This window comes from Cervus canadensis, chromosome 22 (genome assembly GCF_019320065.1).
Source record: "Cervus canadensis isolate Bull #8, Minnesota chromosome 22, ASM1932006v1, whole genome shotgun sequence".
Classification (NCBI taxonomy): domain Eukaryota; kingdom Metazoa; phylum Chordata; class Mammalia; order Artiodactyla; family Cervidae; genus Cervus; species Cervus canadensis.
Genome location: NC_057407.1, coordinates 2,846,042 through 2,868,936, shown reverse-complemented (window position 1 = coordinate 2,868,936; position 22,895 = coordinate 2,846,042). Strand labels below are relative to the sequence as shown.

The following is a 22,895-nucleotide window of genomic DNA, read 5'->3' as shown; positions in this document are numbered from 1 at the left end:
GGCCTATGATTACCTCCAGGAAAAACACAGGCAGGCCGCCCCCAAACAGGAAGATGAAGTATGGTATGAGAAATGCGCCTGCAGAGAGAGAAGAGTGGGGTGAGGCTCAGGCTGGCCGAGGCCTGCATGTGCTCCGTCCCAACCCCTCCCGGCCAGCCTGCCGGGCTCCTCCGTCCATGGGATTCTCCAGGCAAGAGTACTGGAGTGGGTTGCCATCTCCTTCTCCAGGGGAATCTTCCTGACCCAGGGACGTGAGGGTGAAGGGCAGACTCCTGGACCTGGCTGAAAATTCTCGTCTAGCCAGCACCATCCTTCCAGGGTGCCCTCTTGCCTTCTCCTAATCTACCCGGTGGCTTGAAGCCTCCGAGTGTCTGTTGAAGCTCTATGCCTGCCTGTCTTCCCCAGGTCCGTCCCTCTGAAGAAGGACTGCCCAGCCCTTCATACCCGGCTCAGACGGGTCTCCTGGTTGAAGCCTTCAGCTGGCCTTCCATGGCCCGGCCAGGGCAGGAAGCTGAGAGCCAGCTGGGAAGGGTGTTGGGAAGCGAGAGATGGTTCTCTCCAGCCGGGGGTGGGAGCCAGGGTGGGGGGGAGGGTGAAGAGTAGGCCGAGGGCTCCTACCTGGTGCCCAATGCTGGCTTCAGCGGGTCCGTACACCCTCTGAAAACATGGGCAACTTGGGTCTATGGGCATGGGCTTTGTTATGGGGAGCGTCCAGGGCACTCATCAGGGTCCCAGAGGCACCTGAGACTTCCAAAAGGCTAAGAAGCCAGGCTGGAGGGCAGGACCTCCTGCAAGGCGGTTCTCCTGACACAGGCAGGTGGGCGGGTGGCACGCGCGTGCCCGGCTCTGCTGGGTGCCAGCCGGGCCACGGGCCTCCACAAGGAGCAGGGAGGGAGTTCTTACTGCTGAGGTCCTGCTGACCAGCAGGTCTCCGGGACGTGCTGCCAAGCCTGAACTCCTGTGACGTCAGAGCATGCTAACTCAGGGCCTTCGGCAAGTTAAAAACAGCCAACCAAACGAAAAGCAAAAGAACAGGCCAACCAACTAACCAGCTGACCACACAGAGAACTCACATTTAGAAAATACCAAGGCTAAGTGAAAGGGTCGAAAAGGCACAAACTTCCGGTTAGGAGATAAATTGTGACTGGGCGTGTCATGTACATCATGGTTGTACACCAGTCACGATACACCGGATGGTGTGTTTGGAAGTTGCTAATGGACTTCCCTGGCAGTCCCATGGCAAAGGCTCTGTACTCACAAGGCAAGGGGCATAGGTTTGATGCCTGGTTGGGGAACTAAGAGCCCACATGCGGGGAAAAAAAAAAAAAGAAGTTGCTAAGAGCATAAAACTTTAACAGTTCTGATTACAAGAAGAAAAAACACATTTAACTATGTGAGCTGATGGATGGTAACTAGACTTACCGTGATCATTTCACAGTAGAGACATCAATCATCTTGTATGCCTTAAACTAAAACAATGCTATATGTCGATTCTTATCTCAATAAAACTGAAAAAATTAAAAACTTCTTCATTGTACTTTTTTTTCCTTTTGTCCTGGATACCTATCCATCACAGCAAAAGACACTGGTTTTCTATTTAGGGTGGGAAACACGAAACTTGCTTTTGAACTACAACTGGTTTAAGTTAGAAAAGCAAAAAAGGGTAAAAAAGTTCTAAAGTCAGGTAAAAAAAGTCCTGCTCCTCTGTGAGGAGGCGCAGAGCTGCGAGGCTTCGGAGGCTCGGGCCTGGCCTTGTGGCGGCCTTCAGAGATGGTAAACTGGAGGAGCAGAGACGGTAAGGAATCTGCTCGAGGAAGGCCCTGATAGAACACCAGCTGGTTCCCGGTCATGCTGGTCCCCCGCCTCTGAGGACTGCGGTGGGAGCGGAGTCAGGCTGACATCGGGGAGGTTGAGATGGGGGCCTGGAACGCTGGGCGTGGGGAGACCCCCTTGCTCTGCCCCAGTGACCCCTCCAGCCCGCCCTCTGCCCAGCCCAGGCTCACCTCCGCCGTTTTTGTAGCAGAGGTAGGGAAAACGCCAGACGTTGCCCAAGCCGACGAAGCCGCCAGCCACGGAGAGCACGAAGTCGATCCTGCTGGCCCACTTCTCCCGCTGCGGGGGCTTCCCCTCGGCCTCATCCTCCGGCCGGGTGCCCGGGCTCTTCCCGGGGGACGGCTTCAGGATGTCCTTGTGGAAGTCTTTTAGACATTGCAACTTCTCCTTGGTGGCCATGCCCTCCTCGCTTTCTATGGTGGACAGAGCAGACCCCGACGTGAGTTGGTGAGGGGCAGCCTGTGTGTCCTGGCACAACCCTGCGGGCCGCCTGTGACCTGCCGGGCTTGAGGCAGATGGCCTGCCCCCACCTCGTCCGTCCACTCCTCGGACCCCCCACCCCAGGTGACCGGGGGCCTGAGGACCCGGGGACCGACAGCTGCCATTCCCTAGGCACCCATCCAACAGAAGCACCGGGGCCCGTATCCACCAGCCCCGAATGCCACCCCCCTCCCACCATTCTGCACCCGCAGGGAGATGAGCAAGAAGCCACCCAGCCCTGGCAGCATCTCTGCAGAACCCAACACCCTCCACGCAGGTCCAGTGCCGCTTCCAAACCACAGCCTGCCTGCATCCTCTAGAAATCGTCTCCGAATCTCAGGTTGGCGGAGAAACCGGTGCCACGGGGCAGGCCCTGGCCCAGCGGAGGTGCTCACCCCTCACGGTTTTAAATAACAGAGCTTCAGGCTGGTGTGTTTTCATGCTTCAGTGTTTCCGAGTATGTCTTCTAGTACTTGGAAACAGGGTTTCCGTCAAATACAGAACATCGGTGCTTATAAAATACACTGGCAGCTTCTTAGCCAGTCCGTGTCTGCAGCATCAGGACAGGGGTCTGCGCCGGGACAGGACTCCGGAAGGACGCCTGCTAGTTCCCACGGGTCCAGCCCCCTTTATGTGTGCTTGGGTCCATCCTGACCCCTGGCTCATCTGGGCCCCGGCCCGCTGACTGCCCTGTGGTTTCAGCAAGCGGAGGCCTCAGGATTATCAGACCTCTAAGCTGCTCACGCTCACCCTCAGCACCCCCCTGCTCGAACCCCATCCCAGAGGAGCTCTGCCACTGGCTGGAGCGGCAACCCCCTCTTTGTCCTGCGTCTGGTCCCCGAGTGCTCAGCGTTCCTGGCAGCTGGACCTTGAGGGCAAGAGCATCCGAGTCCTGCCCAGCAGGAGAAGGTGCCTTCTACCCCCATGCACCAGAGGACCACGAAGCCCGGGGAGCCTGTCTCCCCGACTTCAGAATAAAAAGGAGGAAAGGCAGAGAGTGCCGACGCAGAGCCAGCTGCTTGTCTTCACGATCCAAATGGGTGGCCAGCGCTGAACTCTCAGATTCCAGGGTAAAGTCGAGATTTCTAGGTTTCCTTGAAAAACTGGCAGGTGGACCACACGTTGGACTCATGCTCCTAGAGGGGCCATCCGCTGGACCAGAGGGGGCCATTGCCCCAGTGCACGGGGCCAGCTCGCCATCTGGACCTGTCCAGGGACATCTGAGTCTGCATGGAGTCACAGCGGCGCTAGCTGAAAATGCCTTGTTTGCCTCCTGGTTAACAGTCTCCTCCTCATCTAGAACGGAGGCCGCGGGGCAGCGGGACCTGCCTTGCCCATGGCGGGGTGTCCTGAGCTGGTGCACGGAGGTCTCAGTGAAGGACTGCTGGGTCGATGGCTCCCAGAGTAGGTACGCAGGGAGCTGGGGCCCAGTGGCACCCCCCAGCTCTAAGGCTTCCCAGCCCCGTGACACCGTGGGGCCTGGGGGAGGTCCGGCCGGGCGAGGGGACCACTGCCAAGGACCAGGGGAGGCGAGGGGAGCACGTTGGCCTGGCCCGCAGTCAGGCCCTCCGGGGCCGTGCTCGGAGGAGGAGAGGCACGCAAGCATAACAGAATCCCTGCTTCCCCCACGCCTCCTTCCTCTCCCTGGCTCGGGGTGGGGGACCCCGATTGTTTCGCTATCTGGCAGTGAGCAGATCGAGAAAAGGCTTCCTGGAGCCGCCGGGCGGCTCACCGGGCCTTCCTCTGTCTCCCGGAGCGCAGACGGCGGGGCATCCGCAGCCCTTTCTTCGCCTGTTCCCCTGGGGCGACGCGGGGTTCTGCCGAGCGCACGGCTACTGTAAAAATAGCCCGAGCGGCCAGCATTGTTCCAGCACAGAGCTCTGCAGCCCCCGATGGTTATCTGCGGGCCCATTGTGGGCCGGCTGGACGGCAGCATAATTGGAGGATGTGGGACTCCACTCCCTCCTAGTAGAGATGTTTTCCAAGGAATGACCCCGGGGTCTCCTCATCAAGACGGGGCCGGTGCCGCCCTTTCAGGCTCTCCTTGGATCTTGGGGCCGGAAGGCGCTTCACCAGGTCAGCCAGGCCAGCCAGTAGGGGGGGAGGTGGTGATCGGCGTCTGCTCATGCAGCCTGCGGGCGCTTGCGAAAGCCACCCTGAGTCCTGGTTCTGCGCTCTGGGCCCAGGCCCACGGGCCCCTCTGGCCCTAGAGAACCCTCGGGAAACATGCGTGCGTGCGAAGGCACTTCAGTCGTGTCCGACTCTTTGCAACCCTCTGGACCGTAGCCCACCAGGCTCCTCTGTCCATGACTTCCCAGGCAAGACTACTGGAGTGGGTTGCCATGCCCTCCTCCAGGGGATCTTCCCGAGCCAGAGATTGAACCAGCGTCTCTTATGTCTCCTGCATTGGCAGGCGGGTTCTTTACCACTAGCGCCACCTGGGAAGCCCTGAGATGTGAGGCAGGGGGCAGAAACAAGTTTCCCGAGGCACTCAGCTCCACGTAAGACTTCCAACCTCTCTTTTCCACACTCAGGACCCCATCTTACTGACGCCTGTAGCTGAACCAGGATCGGGGGGGGGTGAGGCCCGGCATGTCCTGGTGTTGTGGGGTGCCCCTACTCCTCAATTCCAAGGTGTCCACGGAGATGTCCATCAGATGTCCACGGAGATGGCCGCCCTATGTGTGGCAGCCCCCATCATAGGCTCACAGGCCTTCACACAGCCCAGCCCTGCCCACGCTTTACTAGAGACACACGCACGCCTCGACAAGGTCAGACCCAAGGGCAGGCAACCCCGACTCCCCACCGTGGGGGGAGGCTCTTTCTGAGCCCCTCTGGAGCATCCGACAGGCCCCGTGCCTGTGGAAGCCCACAGCAGCACAACCCGCAGATGCGGCCTCCTGTACGTTCCTGACATCCACCTCCGTGTCTCCATCACCATGGCAACCAGCTGGCGCAGGCCCGACAGCCCTCCACGGGCATCCCCTGCAGCCTCCGCCCAGGTGCCCCCTGCTGCTACTCTGCCCACCCCACCCCGACACTCTGTTCTCAAAACCGCAGCTGGAAGCAACTCACAAAGCACTTTCAGATCCCAATGCCCTCCTATCCAATGCTCCGTCACTCCTAGCAGAAGACACAAGCTCCCTGCCACAGCCTACTGGATCTCAGCACAGGCCCTTTCTTTGAGACGCTGGCCCCATGGAACCCCTTTGCTTCAGCCCACTCCTCAGCCTCAGGCTCCCTGCATGGAGTCCCCAGGCCCTCTGGGGGCAGCCTAGCCCCTGCAGGAATCAAAGTGTGAGCCCTGGCCTAGAAGCTGAGGGCTATTTCCCAGCCGAGTGACCTCAGGGAAGTTGCTCAACCTCTCTGGGTCCTCACTGTGTTCAAGTGTGAAGACGGGTACCTGTGGCCACCGCACAGGGATGCTGTGAGGACTGAACAAGGGGCTGCCTGCGGCAGGCACATCTTCAGTCGTTATCTGCCAGTATTCCTGGGCCTCCCAGGCGGCTCAGTGGTGAAGAATTTGCCTGCCAACGCAGGAGACATCAGACACGCAGGTTCGATCCCCGGGTCAGGAAGAGCCCCTGGAGGAGAACATGGCAACCCACTCCAGTATTCTCGCCTGGAGACTCCCCACGGACAGAGGAGCCGGGCGGGATACAGTCCACGGGGTCGCAAAGAGGCAGACACCACTGAGTGAGCATAAGCACGCACGCCGGTATTACTGCCATCGTTGCCAGAATGACTATCACGGGGTCCACTCTGCCCCTGGGGCATGGAAGGCTTTGGTCCCACACGGGGTGAGATCAGCAGGGCCCAGAGAGGCCAAGGGACACTCCTGAGGTCACGAAGCCGGGCGCGATGGCGACCGCGACGTTCCGGAGCCCCCAGCTCTGCCCTCAGCGTCCTTCAGCCAGTCTGGCCCGTCCATCTCCGCAGACTCGCCGTGCGGCTGGCTCACGGCTGCCCGTTGCCCGCCAAGAGCGCGCCCCCTGCTGCAGGAAGCACTTGGGGGCGAGCCCGCTCTGCGGGCGGCCCAGCGGCCCGCCGCCTTGCCGGCCAAGTGCTGTTTCCCTTGGCGCCAGGCCCAGGGCTACTCTGCAGTGACCGTGACATATGAGTCCCCATTTTAAGAGCTTCCTCTTTGCTGATTACAGCTACAAGTGATCAGAGAATCCGCTCGAACACAGAGGCTTCGGGACCAGACTCCCACACGAGGCTCCTAGGCCCCCGTTCCCGGGGTGGAGGCCAGAACCAGCCGCACCTGCAGATGGACTCACACATCACCACGTCCGCTGTGGCCCGCACTCCGATCCCACCATGAGCTAGCAATGCCGTGGGGTTCCAGGATGCTCCTTGGCTTCCTCCTGATTTCAAGCTACCAGATTTTGGAGTCCTTTAAGTCTGGGCTGAGCTGCCTATAAACAGTTTCCTAGTCGTTCCTCAAACACCCTCAGCGCAGCAGCAGGAATTTTTAGGGCCGTTTTCCGAACGGGGAGTCGAGACGCAAGCAGGAAAGCGAGTGGCCTGGCGGCGGCTGCACATGTGAAAAGGAGGCTGGAGGCAGAGTGCCCAGCTGGTCTGCCCACTGCTAGAGGCTCAGGGCGAAGGTCACGGGGGCCTCTGCAGGGTTTGCCAGCGGGGACGCTGAAGCCGGGGGAAAGGTCTGCAGAGCCGGCGAGGGGCTGGGACCACGAGTGCCCACGTGCTCGCCAGCTGAGTCTTACACTGAGATGTTGCTGTGGGTCCTCCCCCTAACCATGCCCAGAAGCTGGGGGGCTCTCCGCCTCGCCCTTCCCTGCAGAATCGGACCCTTCTCAAGTAAACAGTCTCCCACCCAGCTCTCTCCTGTCGAGAACAGTGAGTCAGACCTGACCCCGCTATCACAGACTTAAGCCCTCAGGAGTCTCTACCAGGTTTTAAAGTAAGAGGGCAGGGACTTCCCCTGTTTCCTTTTTGGGGTACTTCCCCCACCCTAAAAGGGTCTAGCGCACAGCCAGGCTATTCGATTGATCTCTGGGCCTGACCTCTGGGGGGTTCGGCCAGCGACTCCCAGGATCCAAGAACGAGGTGGGGAGCCGGACACAGAGCCATTCACCTCACAGGTCGGGAGCCTGCCAGCTGCCCGGCCCCCAGCCCGGTGGGAAACCGTGGAAAGCAGCGCACGACAGCCCTTGTCGGCCCTTTCCAGAGCAGTGGCCCTCCTCCTCTCTCCCTTCCTTGTTCCCCCGACCACCCCAGAGCCGGTGTTCGGGACTCACAGAGGCCACGACTCAGCCGTGTGACCCTGGGCAAGTAACAGCCGTCTCTGTGCCTCAGTTTCCGCACTGGTTAAAAAACTGGGGGTTAAACCTAAAATTGGCCTCACAGAGATCAAACAGAATGACGCCTGTATGAGGCACGGTGCCTGGTACATACAAGTGATTAATAAATATTAGCTATTATTGAAGAAAACATCTGACCACACTGGGATTTTATTCCAGTATGTGGCATCCTGAGTGTTTAAAAGGAGGGGAAAGAAAGCGAGCCGCACTGGCTGGGTGCTGGCGGCATGCACATTTACCCTGCTCTGTGCTGAGTGCTTCACAAGCATTTTCAGAGTTAACCGCGTCCGTGGGCGCCCTTTGCTGACCAGGCGCAGAAGTGGGGAGTTACCTGCCCAGGTCACACATCAAGTGAAAGGCCGCCAGGGCCTCCCATGTCTCCCGGGTCTCTTGTGGCCTCTCAATCCCACGTTCTCAACCACTCAGCTGTTTCGGATCACTCGCCCTAGACTGGTCACAAAGGGAAACCAGGTCTGGTGCTTTTATGGCTGGCTTCAAGCTACCGGGCCGGGCTGACAGATTAGGGAAGTAGGTGAAGACAAACGGGGAAGTGAGGGCCGCAGGACAGAGACTGACGGGGCAGGGCCTGGGACTGGGGCAACAGTCAGCGCCTAGGGTCACAGGGCTCGGCTCAGAGGCTGGGGCAGGGCGAGCGGAGCCACGGACTGCAGGCTTCCTCTGGCAGGCAGGAAGAGTCTCCTGAACTTCTCCGATAAGCTCTGAAGGGGCTCTTTAGAGCACTGTCCCCACGGGCTTCATGATGAGGCAGCCTGGGATCAGTTAAAGTAATGTCTGCCCCGGCACGCTGTATACATCCCATCCTGGCCCTAGAGAATGTTTACAACCAAGCGCCAAAACAAACTAGAGGCATGCTGAGAGCACTATTTCAATACTAGGGATAGCTGTTTTTGAAAAGAAAGCGAAAATTAATTTTGAAGGGTTTTTTAAAATTCTTTTCCATGAAGAGCTACACCTTTTAAAGATCCAATCATTTGATTGAATCCTGTGGTCTGTTATCCTTCTGTCTTGGTTATCCATTCCTAACTCAGGCTAACTCAAGCGTGACAGGGGCTCAAAGGCCTCCGGGGACCTGGCAGGCAACGGACAGGGTCCAGGGGGTAAGGGCCTTCAGAATATGGGAGTCCGGGCTTCAGACAGCAGTTCTCAAGTCCAGCCACCACGGTCGAGGCCTTTGGGGTTGAGGCCACTGGGGCCAGACCCTCCAAATTCTTGAGAGGTAGTGAATCGGAGGTGTTTGTCTACAACACACCGTTGTGGGCCCGGCGTCCAGCCTGTCCTCTTTGGTCAGAGTGCTGTTCCCGGTCACCCAAGGCAGCCGTGGCGAAGGGCAGGACAGGCTTGGCTGGAGATGGTGACCAGCCCGGCCTCCGAGCCCCGATGGTTCGCCCTAGTGAGGTCATCCAGGAAGCCCGGCATTGTTCTGCCAGGAACCAGGTCGAAACAATGAGCCCCGGGCTCTGCCGTCCTAGTGAAAGTGAGTTCTGCCCGGGGAATTGTTCTCGGCAGGGCAGCTCCTGGGGCCAGGCTCTGTGACCTTCTGGGTTCAGCGTCTGTGGGCACGACCCTCCCCACCCCCCACGGAGGCTTACGTCTACCCCCCCCGGAGATCCCCTACACCGCTGAGAGCACCCCGAGACTGGCTCAGCCTCAGCCTTCAACCTGCAGGAGCGCCGACTTCGCCCGCAGCCTCGCGGAGCCTCCCCGTTTCACAGATTGGGAAACTGAGGCTCCAAGCAGGGTGGGGGGATGGGGAGAGGGGTGCCTGGGGTGCAGGGGCACCAGGCCAGGCCGAGACTCGCCCCTGGTTCTGGGCGGGCGGCGCCACCGCAGGACCGGGCAGCCTCTACACAGGCACCTAATAGCGGGTAGTGCTTCTCCACCTGTGCTCTGCAGAGGAAGAAGTGGGCGAGGGTGAGCTGGCTCTGCAGAGGGCTGGCCTCCAGGACAACGCCGGGGGCGGGGGGCGGGCAGGATGTGGGCCCGAGGTACAGCCTTCTTCCCCATCACCAGGCCTGCAGGGGGTGGGGGCGGAAGGCGCGGCGGGCAGGCCGCTCTCTGCGGCCGGGCGGGCGGGGGCGGGACGGCCAGCGCTGCCCTTGAGGGGAAGGGCTGCTGGGCACCCAACACGTCCCAAACACGGGCCCCCAGGCGCTGGCCCCGGAGCCCGCTGAGTCAGGGCGCAGGGCAGTAGGCGAGGAGTCAAGAGGGCCAGGGCTGGCTGTAGGTCCAGCTCTGCGGGCCAAGGGCTTCCGCTGCGCCTCGGGTGTCTGGGGAGGAGGCAAGCGCGGGCAGCTCTGGCGAGCAGGGAGGAAACAGTGACCCAGGGCCTCCTCTGCTGGGTGCCCGGGGCCCGCAAGTGAGCCCTGGAGCTGACATTCCAGAAGCGGACCCAGACGCTAAACACACAGACACACATACACATGAGCAAATATTTACCACGGGGCCCGGGGTGCAGACGACAGGACAAGCCAGAGGATGAGGACACAGGCAGTCAGGGCCCGCCCCCACCCCCGGCAGGTGAGGTTTTGTAACGGCAGGCAGACGCTCCCTGAAGCCTGGCTGTCTCTGGGCAGGCTCTGGGCTAAGCCCTTTCTGGAACCAAGGCATCTGTTCCTCTTAGGAGCCTGGATGAAGGTGTGAGGCTTAGAGAGGGAGAGCTGCTCGCCCAAAGTCACATAGCAATGGGCTTCAGGGTCTGCGCTTCTAAGCTCCCTGAAGCTGGGGACTGCACAGCAAACATCCCGGGGAGTAGGCGGGGTCCTCTGAGCAGGGACAGTGCGTGTGGAGAGCGCCACACAGGGCAAGGCGAAGGCCAGGTCAGAACCTGGAATTGTCCGGGGCGGGGCCGCTAGCCAGCTTTGCGCTGCCCTAGGGACAGGGCCTGGCTCGCTCCCACCCTGAGGGGGATTCGAGCCCGTGCTGGGCTTTCCTCTGTAAGATGCTCCCAGGAGGGAATTTCTAGTGGGGTCCTGAGTCCGGAGCCCCCAAGCCCCAGAGCCGCCGGCCTCCTCAGGGCGAGTGGAGCATGGTGAGACGGGCTGACACTGTCTTCTGCAAATGGACTGACCAAGGGTGGGCAGCCAGAACTGCCGCCCCGCGGCCAAGGACCGTAACGCGGGGGCCCCAGGGGAGAAGGTGTCCTTGTGACACTGGACCCCTGTCCCCTCCGGGGCGGGTAAAGCCCACGGGACTGGCAAGAACCAGGGTCAGCCTGGACCCTACACCCTCTGTAGGGTCCAGGGACGTGTCACTTCCCCAGGACCCCTTCCAGGAAGGGCCCCGCCTGGACTGAGCACCGACCACCTTTCCTGCCCTCAGGATGCTAGTCTCCAGGGACGCGGGGGCTCATTTTGTCACCATGTCACAGAAACAGTCGTCAGTTCAGGAGGAGGACACAGTCGGGCATCTGCTATGAGTGAGCCTCCGAGGACCCGTGGCCCGGCCGGACTGGATCCCCTGGGGGAAGGCAGGGTCCGGGGAACAGCCAGGCTGCAGGGGTCTGTCTGAGGGTGGGGTGGGGGGATCTCAGGCCCCAGTGCCACCCTGGAGACGGCCAGGACTAGCCGCGACCGTCGCTTGGGTAAAGTGGAGGGTGCTGCAGCTCTGGGGGCGCAGGGGGCCTGTCCTGGCGCCCGGGGACGATGAGTCAGCAGGCAACTGCCTCCTGGCCCTGACTCACCCGCCACAAGCCTGTCACTCTTTTCCCCGGCTCCCCCCTCCCCCCGTTCCCCACCCCCCGCCCAGCTCTGCCGGAAGTCGGGGTGCAACGGGTCAACCACAATCCCGAGATGGGCGCCGCTGAACCCGGGATCCTTGCTGGAGGCCACAGAAAAGGAGACAAACAGAGAAAGGCTCGGTTTCCATTTTCTCAAAAAACTTCCCCTTTCAAGCTGGAAGAACCCCTAAAGCCGCCTGCATCTCGCCCTGCCTGCGAAAAGCACACACAGGGCGGCTGCTCCCCGGCTCTGCACAGATCGGGGTGAGGGGGGGACAGACAGACAGACCAGGGCCAGCAAAGGGCTCGCCTGTGGCAGCCCCGCCCTCTCAGAGCCAGCCACCCCGACTCTGTCCCCGGGGTTCTGCCGGAAGTCACAGCCCCAGGGACACCCGCTGGGGCCGCTGTGTTTGTGGCAAGGCCTTAAGCAAGTCACGGCCGTCACCGCGTGAAGGACGGCTATCACGTGCCGTCTGCAGGGGTGGACAACCCCCAGCTCACCCGTGTTTGTAAACAAGCTCCCCATTCTCACTGTTCCTCTTTTAATCGTGTTTCTCCTTCCTGCCCAGCTCCACACCTAACCTCTGCCTCGCTTGGAGGAGAGGTTGCTGCCGGGGGAATCAAGCAGCCCGCGATTCAGCGAGGCAGCAGGGGTGGCCCATCTGCACGGCTGCCCCCGCCACAGAGGGAAGGGGCTGGCTGCCTGCGCTTTCGCTCCATGGGCCTGGAAGTCACGTTTCAAGCATCCTCCACCACCCAGGGCTTCTCCCTGATGGCTCAGATGGTAAAGAATCTGCCTGCAGGGCAGGAGACGTGCGTTTGAGCCCTGGGTCGGGAAGATCCCCTGGAGAAGGAAATGGCCACGCACTCCAACATGCCTGCCTGGAGAAGCCCATGGACAGAGGGGCCAGGTGGGCTTCATACAGTCCATGGGGTTGCAAATAGTCAGACATGACTAAGTGGCTGACACTTCCACTTTCCAACACCCAGAGCCCCCACCAAGATGCCCAGGGCCTCTGAACCACACAGCCCAAGCCTTCCCACGCCTCCACACCTTGGCTCCTGCTGTCCCCTTGGCCCGGCACGCTGTTCCCTGCGTGACCCACAGGCAATCTCCCCAGACGACGGCCTGGCGGACTCCCCAGTCTCCCCCCGGCGCTTTCTCGGGAGTCACAGGCCACACCGCCTCTGTCGCAGGCTTCCCGGGCCTGCTCCCCCACACGCAGCATGAGCCCTGACAAACACGGGTATCTGTCAGACGGAACATTCGGGGCTCAGGACACAGGGGACCTGCAGCGTGGGAGAAAGCCCTTGCCCTTTGCAGCTGTGCGGCCGCCTCGATGAGGCCGAGGGAGCTAAGACGGGGCAAAGGGCAAGAGCAGACGTTCAGCGACGTCCCTGGTGGGGCGGTGGGCAGGAACCCGCCTGCCAAGGCAGAGGCACCGGCTCGATCCCCGGTCCGGGAAGACCCCACACGCCCTGGGGCAACAGAAGCCCGCGTGTCACCACTCCCGAAGCCCGTGCGCCTAGAACCCGTGCTCTGCAACCAGAGACGCCACCAGGATGAGAAACCCGGGGGCCGCAGCAGAGAGTAGTCCCCGCTCACCACGGCTACAGAGCCGGCAACAAAGACCCAGCGCGACCAAAAAAAATAAATGAAAGTTAAAAAAAACGGAGCAGGTGTTCAGGACACAGGCAGGGTTGTGGACACAGGAAGGACAGGCCACACGCACCCTCCGCTAGGGACAGAGGGGGGCGTGTGTGTCCCCGGCGTCTGAGCATAGGACCCCCCCAAAGGGTCCGAACCCCACAAAGCTCTGCCTTTCACTGAGGGATGAGCCCCAAGTCTGTAGGATATCGACTTTCATTAAACGGTACGTTCTCTGGGCATCTTCTGAAGAGGATCTGAAGTGAGTTCTCCCGTCTGCTGGGGGTCCCACGGGAGGACCCTGCACACACATCAAAGGCTCCGGGTGGGGCCTTAGGGGTCGTGGCAGGCGTGTACGCGAGCCCACTTTCTAGATGGAGAAACTGAGGCCCCAGACCCACAGCGGGTCAGCCACAGGAGACACCGACGGGCTCCTCACACCCCCAACCCAACGGAGGCCAGAGGCGGAGGGTGAGGGCCTTGTTCCAAACCTGGGTGGACGGCGTTCGTATCGAATGTCGTCAGGTTGGTGAATGTTGCTGCAGCGGCGGCGGCGGCTTCCAGGTGCTACAAGATGGTGACTAAGAGCAGCTACTGCTGGGCTACAAGAGAAGGCCAGCATTACAATCCACTCCCGGGCGGGCAGCGCTGGGCTCCGGGGAGAGCTCACCCTCCCCTGCGGCCTTCCCACACGTGCGGACCACCACCCAGGCAGCCCGGAGGGACAGCCGCCACGGCCCCTGACCTTTCGCTGCGACCCCCTTACGCCTCCACCGTGCCTGCCGAGAGCTCGGTGTTGGGGACGCCGCACGGCCCCCTCACGGCCCGCCGCTCACAGAGCGCCCCAAGATGAGGCCCCCTCCACCAGCCACCGGGGGCTCCCCAGAGGCATGAACTCTGTTCCCACCGGCTTAGCCAAGCTTGTTTCTGGCAGACCACCACCCCACCCCCCCGCAACCCGGACTGCCATGTCGCCCTCAGCTCAAGAACTATCAATGGCTCCCAGCTGCTTGGAGAACAAAGTCCCCTGTCCATGAAGGAGTTCAGTTCCGAGAGTGCGTTCCCAAGTCCAATTTGTTCATGAGTTCCACAAAGTTAGCCTAGGTACACAACTAACATAACAGGCTATACAGAACTATACTGTAAGAGGCGTGTGATACTTTTCACACAAATACTGCATAAAAAACAAACACAGAAAATAAAGGAGAGATTTTTAATCTTACGGGACAGTACCCTGAAAGGCACAGTAGCCCAGGGCAACAGCTGGCACCGAGGCGTGGGCACCGAGCCAGCAGGCAAGAAGAGCTATGAGCGGAGGAGGGGGCGACGGCGGCCTGCTCTGTGCAGGGAGCACAACTGCTTGTGGGGGATGCACGCCCGTGCCAGTGTTCACCAGACACGTGAACTCGGCTCACGCGCACACGCACGTTTGCCTCTGTGGAAGTCTGCAGCCGGAAGGTTCGTCCGTAGGGGACTCACTGGCACCCGCGCTTCCCCACCGGGACCCAAGGCCCGTTATACGTGCCCCATCCCCAGTCTCTGCCACCTTACCTCCCCGCTCTGGTCCCGTGTGGATCCCGGGGCCGCCTCGTTCTCCCCAGCAATACCCGCTTCCACTCTGTGCTCTGCTTGTGGGTTCCCTTTATGTTCGGGTGGATCCCACCCACTTTGAAAGACCTGGCTCAAGCGTCACCTCCTCCAGGAAGCCCTCCATGCCCATCCCACTCTTTCCCTCCCCTCCTGTGGCCAGTGTCACACCCCCACCCCGCACCCACATTCCCCAGGCACTGGGCTCTTGCTCAGAACTGTGCAGCTTTGGACAAAGTCCAGAGGTCTTCTCGGGAAGCCTCAGTTTCTTCTCCTGTAAAATGGGCCTCCTAATCTGTACAGCCGTCCCTGGCTGACGTCTCTGGGCTCTCGGGCAGAGCTAGTAGATGCCCGGGACCCTCATGTATGTTTCAACATCAGCGCCACCCGGGGCTCTGGCTGAACAGGCAGGCGCCTCCCCCGCCTGCCTAGTGACTGAACCTTCAAAGCTGGTAAAGCAGCCCCCAAGTGAATCTTCGCATCATGTGAGGCCAGGGACAGCAGTGCTAATGGACTGGGAGGCTCTCGGGAAAATGCAAAGGAAAACCAGCCAATGAGACGGACTCAGCGATGACAACGCACGTGAGCGTGTGTGTGTCTGCACACATATGTGGTCTCCTCTGCGAGACTGAGGAGCTGGGGGCTGGGTTTCATCTCGGCCAGCCCTGGGCCACCCCCCAAAACCACCTGCCCCTGACCTGGTATTTCCCACTGCCACTGCTCCTTCCTGTGTGCTGGGGGACGGGTGCTTCTGCCCCATTCCACAGAGGAGGAAACGGAGGCTCTGAGAGGAGCCAGGACTGGCCCGAGGTTACCCAGTGAGTGACAGGCAGCTGGGGCTGAGCCCAGGGCAAGGCCAGCGCTCCGTGTTACCCGCTTGCTAAAGTGAAGAAGGGGCTGAGAGCTGTAGGTGACAGCCGGCAGGTCATCACTGGGGCCTCTGGGGCAGGGAGGGGAGTGGGCACGTGGGGTCCCGGGGGGCACGAGCCTCCGAGAGCCCCCTGCATGGGCAAGGGGCACACACAGGGAGCTGGGAGCTGGCTTTGAGGCCTGGTGAAGGGCAGAGTCCAGCTGAGCGGCCTCGGGCCGCTTCTCCGAGGACAGGGCATGCAAGGCACACTGCCTAGGACCTGGGGACCCCTCTGGCCATCGCCCTGGCTGTCACTTTCTCTAAGGTGGAGGCAGCAGGTGGGGCCTGCCCGAAAGAAACCCGGGTCCCTCAGGGTGCCAGTTCCCTCTCCCCCTGATCAAGCCCAGAGTCTGTGGGGCCAGCCTGGCCTCTGACGGCTGCTTGACCAAGGCGAGGCCTGCCCTCTCTGGGCCGTGGCTTAGACCCTCTGACCAGGAGACCCCGAGCCTGGAGGGGCAGCGTCCTGTCCCTCCCCACACATGTGCACACACACAGCCCTCTCGCCCTCAGGGAAGCGGCAAATGGACAGCGTCAACACACCCTCTGTGCCTCAGTCTACCCACATGTAGAATGGGGGCAGGGGCGGGGCCTGCCTCTTAGGGCCTCTGAGATGAAATGACAGGTATGTACAGATCACTTAGAGCGGCACCTAGACCACGTGCATGTGGTCAGGACGGTGAGCAAACTCATCTACAGCCTCCCTGAGACCCAAGGCAGCCTAGACTCACGGCCAGGGCCCGTGGGGTGTCTCCCAGGCCTGCTGGGGATTTGACAGACATGCCGAGGAGCCAGGCCCAGGGTCAGCCAGCTCTGAGACTCGGGGTATCACCTACCACCCCGCTTCCAACCTCCTCTCCTATTCCGTAGGTGGAAGGCGGGACTGAGGGACCCTGTGTGGGTGCTCCCTGGGATCTGAGCTTGGCTGTGGACACCTCCTCACCTCCCAGGCCTGGTCCTGGGGTGGGACAGGAGCTCACCTCAGGCAGCACCCTTTGGACCCTGGGGTGGGGCACCTGCCAAGCAGGGGAGGCGGACGTTTCAGGGGAGGTGTCTGAACAGCCTTTGCTGCTGAAAAGAAACAGGCTGCAGCGTCGCCTGACCACCACGTCGGGAACTGCAGACCAGGCTACTCAAAGAGGGGCCTAGCAGCCCCCCTCCACACCCCGATCACGGTTGGAGACCCTGGGCAGCTGAGAAGAAAATCTTCTCGAGGGAGAGGTAGCCTCGCCAGTGTCCCCCAGGATGGTTGAAGCTGCAGAAATCTGATTCTGTGATCCCTCAACTCCTGACAGCCGGAAAACCTGAAGGGTCCTAGCTGGAGGTCCCTGGGTATCTTAAGACCCCCCTCTGGCCGACACTGCGTGACAGATCAGCCCGGGAGCCCGCTGCCTGGAGATTACAGATGAGGAGACTGAGGCCAGAAAGGGAAGAGGGCTGGTTTCGGGGAAGGGCCCGCCAGCAGGAAGGTGAGGCAGAGCGCGGGCCAGGGTGGGGTTTGGAGCCCCTACTCTGAGCCGCCCAACGCCAGGCCCGGGCAGCCGCCCGCAGCCCACGGCACGGTGGGAGGCCAGGCCTGCAACGGAAGGCTGCCCAGGACTCGCTCCCAGACACAGCACCTTCGGACACTACAGCCTTGCTGTTCGGAGGTGGGGATTAAAAGCACGTTTCTTTCACATTATGGTGAGAGCTGATGGTCACTCCCACAGAACTGCCCTGAAGGGAAATAAGTGTGCCGGCCCGAGGGTGGGCCACTCCTATCCTTAGTCCCAATTCGGCTCCTGACACGTACTAGCTCGTGAAGCTCAGCGGCAGCATCGGACCTAGTGTGCCCATTTTACAGGCGGGGAGACTGAGCTCCAGGGGCACCAGCTTCGGGCTCCCAGCTTTCAGCGCTGCGCTCTGCACTGCTGGCACCCTTTCCCTCCAGCCCTTACTGTTTGGGGGGCCTGGACCAGCTCCTCTCCTCACTGATTCGGGGACCCCTTTCCCAAGCTCAGGGATTCCAGAGCCCAAGTCCCACAGAGGTACCTGACCCCAAGGGAAGGCCCTGCCTCTTCACCCGACGACCTACCTGCGGTCAGCTCAGGGGCCGAGAGGCTCCATCAGGCAAGGTCTTGGGCTGAGGAGGTGGGCAAACAGAGGGTCCCACTGGTGGTCTGGGGTGGGTGACCTGGGTGAGCAGACCCAGCCCGGGGAGCCATGGCCTGCTCCAAGCTGGATGCCTCTGAGGAAGACCCTGCTCCCAGCAGGCCCCACGTGGGGCCACCGGGCTAGAACCTGGAAGCACCCGGAGGGCTCCCACCTTTGTCCCTTGCTCCCCCTCCAAGACGGTCTCCCCAAACACCGTCTCCGAGGCAACTGCCGCTGCTGGAGCCCTCACAAGCCTGGATCACAGAAGGCAGCCGGCGTGGCTCTAAGGGGACAGAGGTTCTGTGAGCAAACAGACACGCAGGCGGAAAAGTGTGGGTGACTCACCCAAGGCACAGGGAAATAGGACACATCGGCGATCTGAGATGGTACAGATGTCCGGCACCTTGGCTCTGGGCCTCAGAATATCTGCTCGTGAGGTCACAATGGCCCTTCCAGCACCACCAAGGTGCCTGGAAACTACGTCCTCCAGAAAAATGCCACCAATTGGGAACATCTCTTGGCAAAACTAGGGTCAGAGGGGTCTCCTTTATCACAGAGCTCACCATCTCTATACAGCGTCATCTGCGAGGCCCTGGACTGTCACAGCTTGGTGCATTTCTATACCTCATTCCAGGCCCTGGAACGCACATCGCCGCTGCTTCTCCATCCTCAAAATGCCACCTCCTCCAGGAAGACTTCCCTGACCATCCCCTCCCTGCCCATCTCCAGTGGAATGAGGTGGTCATTCCTCAGCTGTAATCCTGGCCTCTTCCTACCCTCATCTGGGCACTCTAGGGCAGGTGACCTGCCTCCTTCCAGGCAGCAGCGAATGAGGACCCTGGAAAAGCACTGTCATAGCAACCCTTTATGCTAATTCCAACTATTCTTACATCCTGGAAACAATAATTGTGACTGATATTATGTGTCAAGACCTACAAGACCTTCTAGAACTAACACCCAAAAAAGATGTCCTTTTCATTATAGGGGACTGGAATGTAAAAGTAGGAAGTCAAGAGATACCTGGAGTAACAGGCACATTTGGCCTTGGAGTACAGAATGAAGCAGGGCCAAGGCTAACAGAGTTTTGCCAAGAGAACACACCATCATAGCAAACACCCCCTTTCAACAACACAAGAGAAGACTCTACACATGGACATCACCAGACGGTCAACACTGAAATCAGACTGATTACATTCTTTGCAGCCAAAGATGGAGAAGCTGTATACGGTCAGCAAAAACAAGACCAGGAGCTGACTGTGGCTCAGATCATGAACTCCTTATTGCCAAATTCAGACTTAAATTGAAGAAAGTAGGGAAAACCACTAGACCATTCAGGTATGACCTAAATCAAATCCCTTATGGTTATGTAGTGGAAGTGACAAATAGATTCAAGGGATTAGATCTGATAGAGTGCCTGAAGAACTATGGATGGAGGTTCATGACACTGTACAGGAGATAGGGATCAAGACCATCCCCAAGAAAAAGTAATGCAAAAAGGCAAAATGGTTGTCTGAGGAGGCCTTACAAATAGCCGAGAAAAGAGAAGCGAAAGGCAAAGGAGAAAAGGAAAGATATTCCCATCTGAATGCAGAGTTCCAAAGAATAACAAGGAGAGATAAGAAAGCCTTCCTCAGTGATCAGTGCAAAGAAATAGAGGAAAACAATAGAATGGAAAAGACTAGAGATCTCTTCAAGAAAATTAGAGATACTAAGGGAAAATTTCATGCAAAGATGGGCACAATAAAGGACAGAAATGGTATGGACCTAACAGAAGCAGACATATTAAGAAGAGGTGGCAAGAACACAGAAAAACTATACAAAAAAGATCTTCATGACCCAGATAACCACAGAAGTGTGATCACTCACCTAGAGCCAGACATCCTGGAATGCTAAGTCAAGTGGGCCTTAGGAAGCATCACTACAAACAAAGTTAGTGGGGGTGATGGAATTCCAGCTGAGCTATTTGAAATCCTAAAAGATGATGCTGTGAAAGTGCTGCACTCAATATGCCAGCAAATTTGGAAAACTCAGCAGTGGCCACAGGACTGGAAAAGGCCAGTCCAAAGGACTGGAAAGGGCAATGCCAAAGTATGTTCAAACTACCTCACAATTGCGCTCATCTCACACACTAGCAGAGTAATGCTCAAAATTCTCCAAGACAGGGTTCAATAGTATATGAACCCTGAACTTCCAGATGTTCAAGCTGGATTTAGAAAAGGCAGAGGAACCAGAGATCAAATTGCCAACATCCTCTGGATCATAGAAAAAGCAAGAGAGTTCCAGAAAAACATCTGCTTTATTGATTACGCCAAAGCCTCTGACTGTGTAGGTCACAACAGACTGTGGAAAATTCTTCAAGAGATGGGAATACCAGACCACCTTACCTGTCCCCTGAGAAATGTGTATGCAGGTCAAGAAGCAACAGTTAGAACCGGACATGGAACGACAGACTGGTTCCAAATTGGGAAAGGAGCATGTCAAGGCTGTATATTGTCACCCTGCTTATTTAATTTTAATGCAGAGTACATCATGTGAAATGCCAGGCTGGATGAAGCACAAGCTGGAATCAAGATTGCCGGGAGAAATGTCAAAAGCCTCAGATATGCAGATGACACCACCCTTATGGCAGAAAATGAAGAAGAACTAAAGAGCCTCTTGATGAAAATTACAGAGGAGAGTGAAAAAGCTGCCTTAAAACTCAACATTCAACAACTACGATCACGGCATCTGGTCCCATCACTTCATGGCAAATAGATGGGGAAACAGTGGAAACATTAAGGGCCTTTATTTTGGGGGGCTCCAAAATCACCACAGATGGTGATTACAGCCATGAAATTAAAAGACTCCTGCTCCTTGGAAGAAAAGCTATGACCAACCTAGATAGCATATTAAAAGGCAGAGACATGACTTTGCTGACAAAGGTCTGTCTAGTCAAAGCTATGGTTTATCCAGTAGTCATGTATGGATGTGGGAGTTGGACTATAAAGAAAGCTGAGTGCCGAAGAATTGATGAGTTTGAACTGTGGTGCTGGAGAAGACTCTTGAGTCCCTTGGACTGCAAGGAGATCCAACTAGTCCATCCTAAAGGAAATCAGTCCTGAATATTCATTGGAAGGGCTGATGCTGAAGCTGAAACTCCAATACTTTGGCCACCTGATGTGAAGAACTGACGCACTAGAAAAAAACCCTGATGCTGGGAAAGATGGAAGGCAGGAGGAGAAGGGGATGACAGAGGATGAGGTGGTTGGATGGCATCACTGACTCGATGGACATGAGCTTGAGCAAGCTCTGGGAGTTGGTGATGGACAGGGAGGCCTGGCGTGCTGCAGTCCATGGGTTTGCAACTGAGCAACTGAACTGAACTGAACTGATTATGTGTCTGGCACTGCTGGCCACTTGATATGATTCTAGCTAACAGTAACTTTAAAATATCATGCTAAATATTTTTCTTCTTTAAATCAGTTTCACTGATTATCGCTGCTCACTTTTTTTCTATAGCCAGTCCAAAGGTAATGGGACTTTAAAGCATTTTCAGAGAGACTGAGAGAAGAAAATGCACTGTTGAAATGCCTCAAATGTATGGAAAAAATCCTCCAGCTGCACAATCAGTTCCGGAGAGAAATACCAGCTCTCTGGGCCAAGCCCACGTGTGCCTGGGGGTGTCACCTGGCACCTGGGTTTCGTATTTTATCTGGTCCTTACCAACAACCACCCTATGGGATGAAGGATCTTACCCACCTCTGAGACTCAGAGAAATGGATCAATTTAACCAAGGTTGCCCAGCCAGGAAAGGCAGGACTTGAGGGCCCTGAGTCCTCAACTACAGGGCTCTGGGGCATCTCCTGGCCAAGATCTTGAATTTCAGGAGGGACCCCTCTTCAGCTGACACAGGAGGAAACTAAGGCCAGTAGGAGGTAGGGATGTCATTTTGAAAATTCACCAGCTAGGATTAGAACTAGGATTAGACTCTTGAGAGTCCCTTGGGCTGCAAGGAGATCAAACCAGTCAATCCTAAAGGAACCTGAATATTCACTGGAAGAACTGATGCTTAAGCTGAAGCTCCAATACTTTGGTCACCTGATGCGAAGAGCTGACTCATTGGAAAAGACCCTGATGCTGGGAAAGATTGAAGGCTGGAAGGAGAAGGGGGCGACAGAGGATGAGATGGTTGGATGGCATCACCAACTCAAAGGACATGAGTTTGAGTGAACTCTGAGAGTTAGTGAAGGACAGGGAAGCCTGGCATGCTGCCGTCCACGGGGTTACAGAGTCAGACACAGCTGAGCGGCGGAAGAGCAGCAACAGGATTAAAATCCAGGTCTCCCGAGCGGGCCCGGGTCACACACGGCTTCACGACTAGGACCCAGAGGCCTCAACCACAGAGCAGCAGTGACCACAACCTTGCACGCGCTGCGGAGCCTGGACCTTCCCATTTAATCCTGCTCACCTGCTGGGCTGGGGAAATACCGGCCCCTCAGGCCGGCAACAGCTTTTAACCGTTTACACTCAGACTGTCCCGATCTGAGGTCGGCGGGTGTGGCTAACCTCAGTGAACTGAGGAGAGGCAGAGGAGGGTGTGCAGGGGCGCTGCGTGCCAGCCCGCACCCTTTCTGGGCGTGGTGCCCCCCGCCTGCCTGCATCTCAGCCCTGAGAGCACCCCCCCACCACCTCCTCTGAGCGCTCTCACCCTGCCGCCTCCCCCGCAGAGCGTGCCAGGCGCTGCAGTCTGGGACTCAGTTTATTCACCCTGCGCAGAGCCTGGGCCATCTGACAAAGGCTCCTGTCACTGTTGGAGGGGCAAGGATAGCCGAGATCAGGGCCACCGCTATACTCATATCTGAGAAACCTGTTGACTCCTCTCATTGACTCATCTCTCTGTTCGGCCAGTCGGTTCCTGCTGACCCCAGGTGGCCGAGGTGTAGACAAGGTCAGTGGAGAGGAAGGACCCGCCTGGCCTCTGCATGCAGCTCTGTTCTCTCAATTCCCCACAAGTGAGCTGCCTGCCTGCCCCCAGACCTGCCCTTAAGACTCTGCCCCAAACACCCTCTGCCTCATTCCACTTCTGCCTACTGTGCACCACCATCAGAGACTTCAGCTGGAGCCTAACTCTGTCCCTTGTCAGCTGCAAGTCTGGCGCGTCTCTTCCCCTCAGGGCCTCAGCTGCACCATCTGTAAAATGGGCCACCTCACGTTACACAGGGCAGGTACCAGGAAGTGCGCAGTGCGTGCCCGGCTCTGCTCGCGGGA

At 58.5% G+C, this 22,895-nt stretch overlaps 1 protein-coding gene across 5 annotated transcripts in view; it reads right to left on the bottom strand.

Moving 5' to 3' along the window:
• SLC6A6 (solute carrier family 6 member 6) overlaps positions 1-22,895 on the bottom strand; it is an 82,211-nt gene that overhangs the window by 37,111 nt on the left and 22,205 nt on the right. For 2 of the 5 annotated variants that reach the window (XM_043442173.1, XM_043442174.1), the window contains 2 exons: positions 2,004-2,246; positions 1-78 (listed from right to left, as the gene is read on the bottom strand). The exon at positions 1-78 is cut by the window's left edge and continues 57 nt beyond it. In XM_043442173.1, coding sequence (XP_043298108.1) covers positions 1-78; positions 2,004-2,246 — 321 coding nt within the window. Of the gene's footprint in view, positions 79-2,003; positions 2,247-13,512; positions 13,624-17,181; positions 17,186-22,895 lie in introns of all 5 variants that reach the window. The other 3 variants (XM_043442176.1, XM_043442178.1, XM_043442177.1) reach the window with 3 other exon arrangements.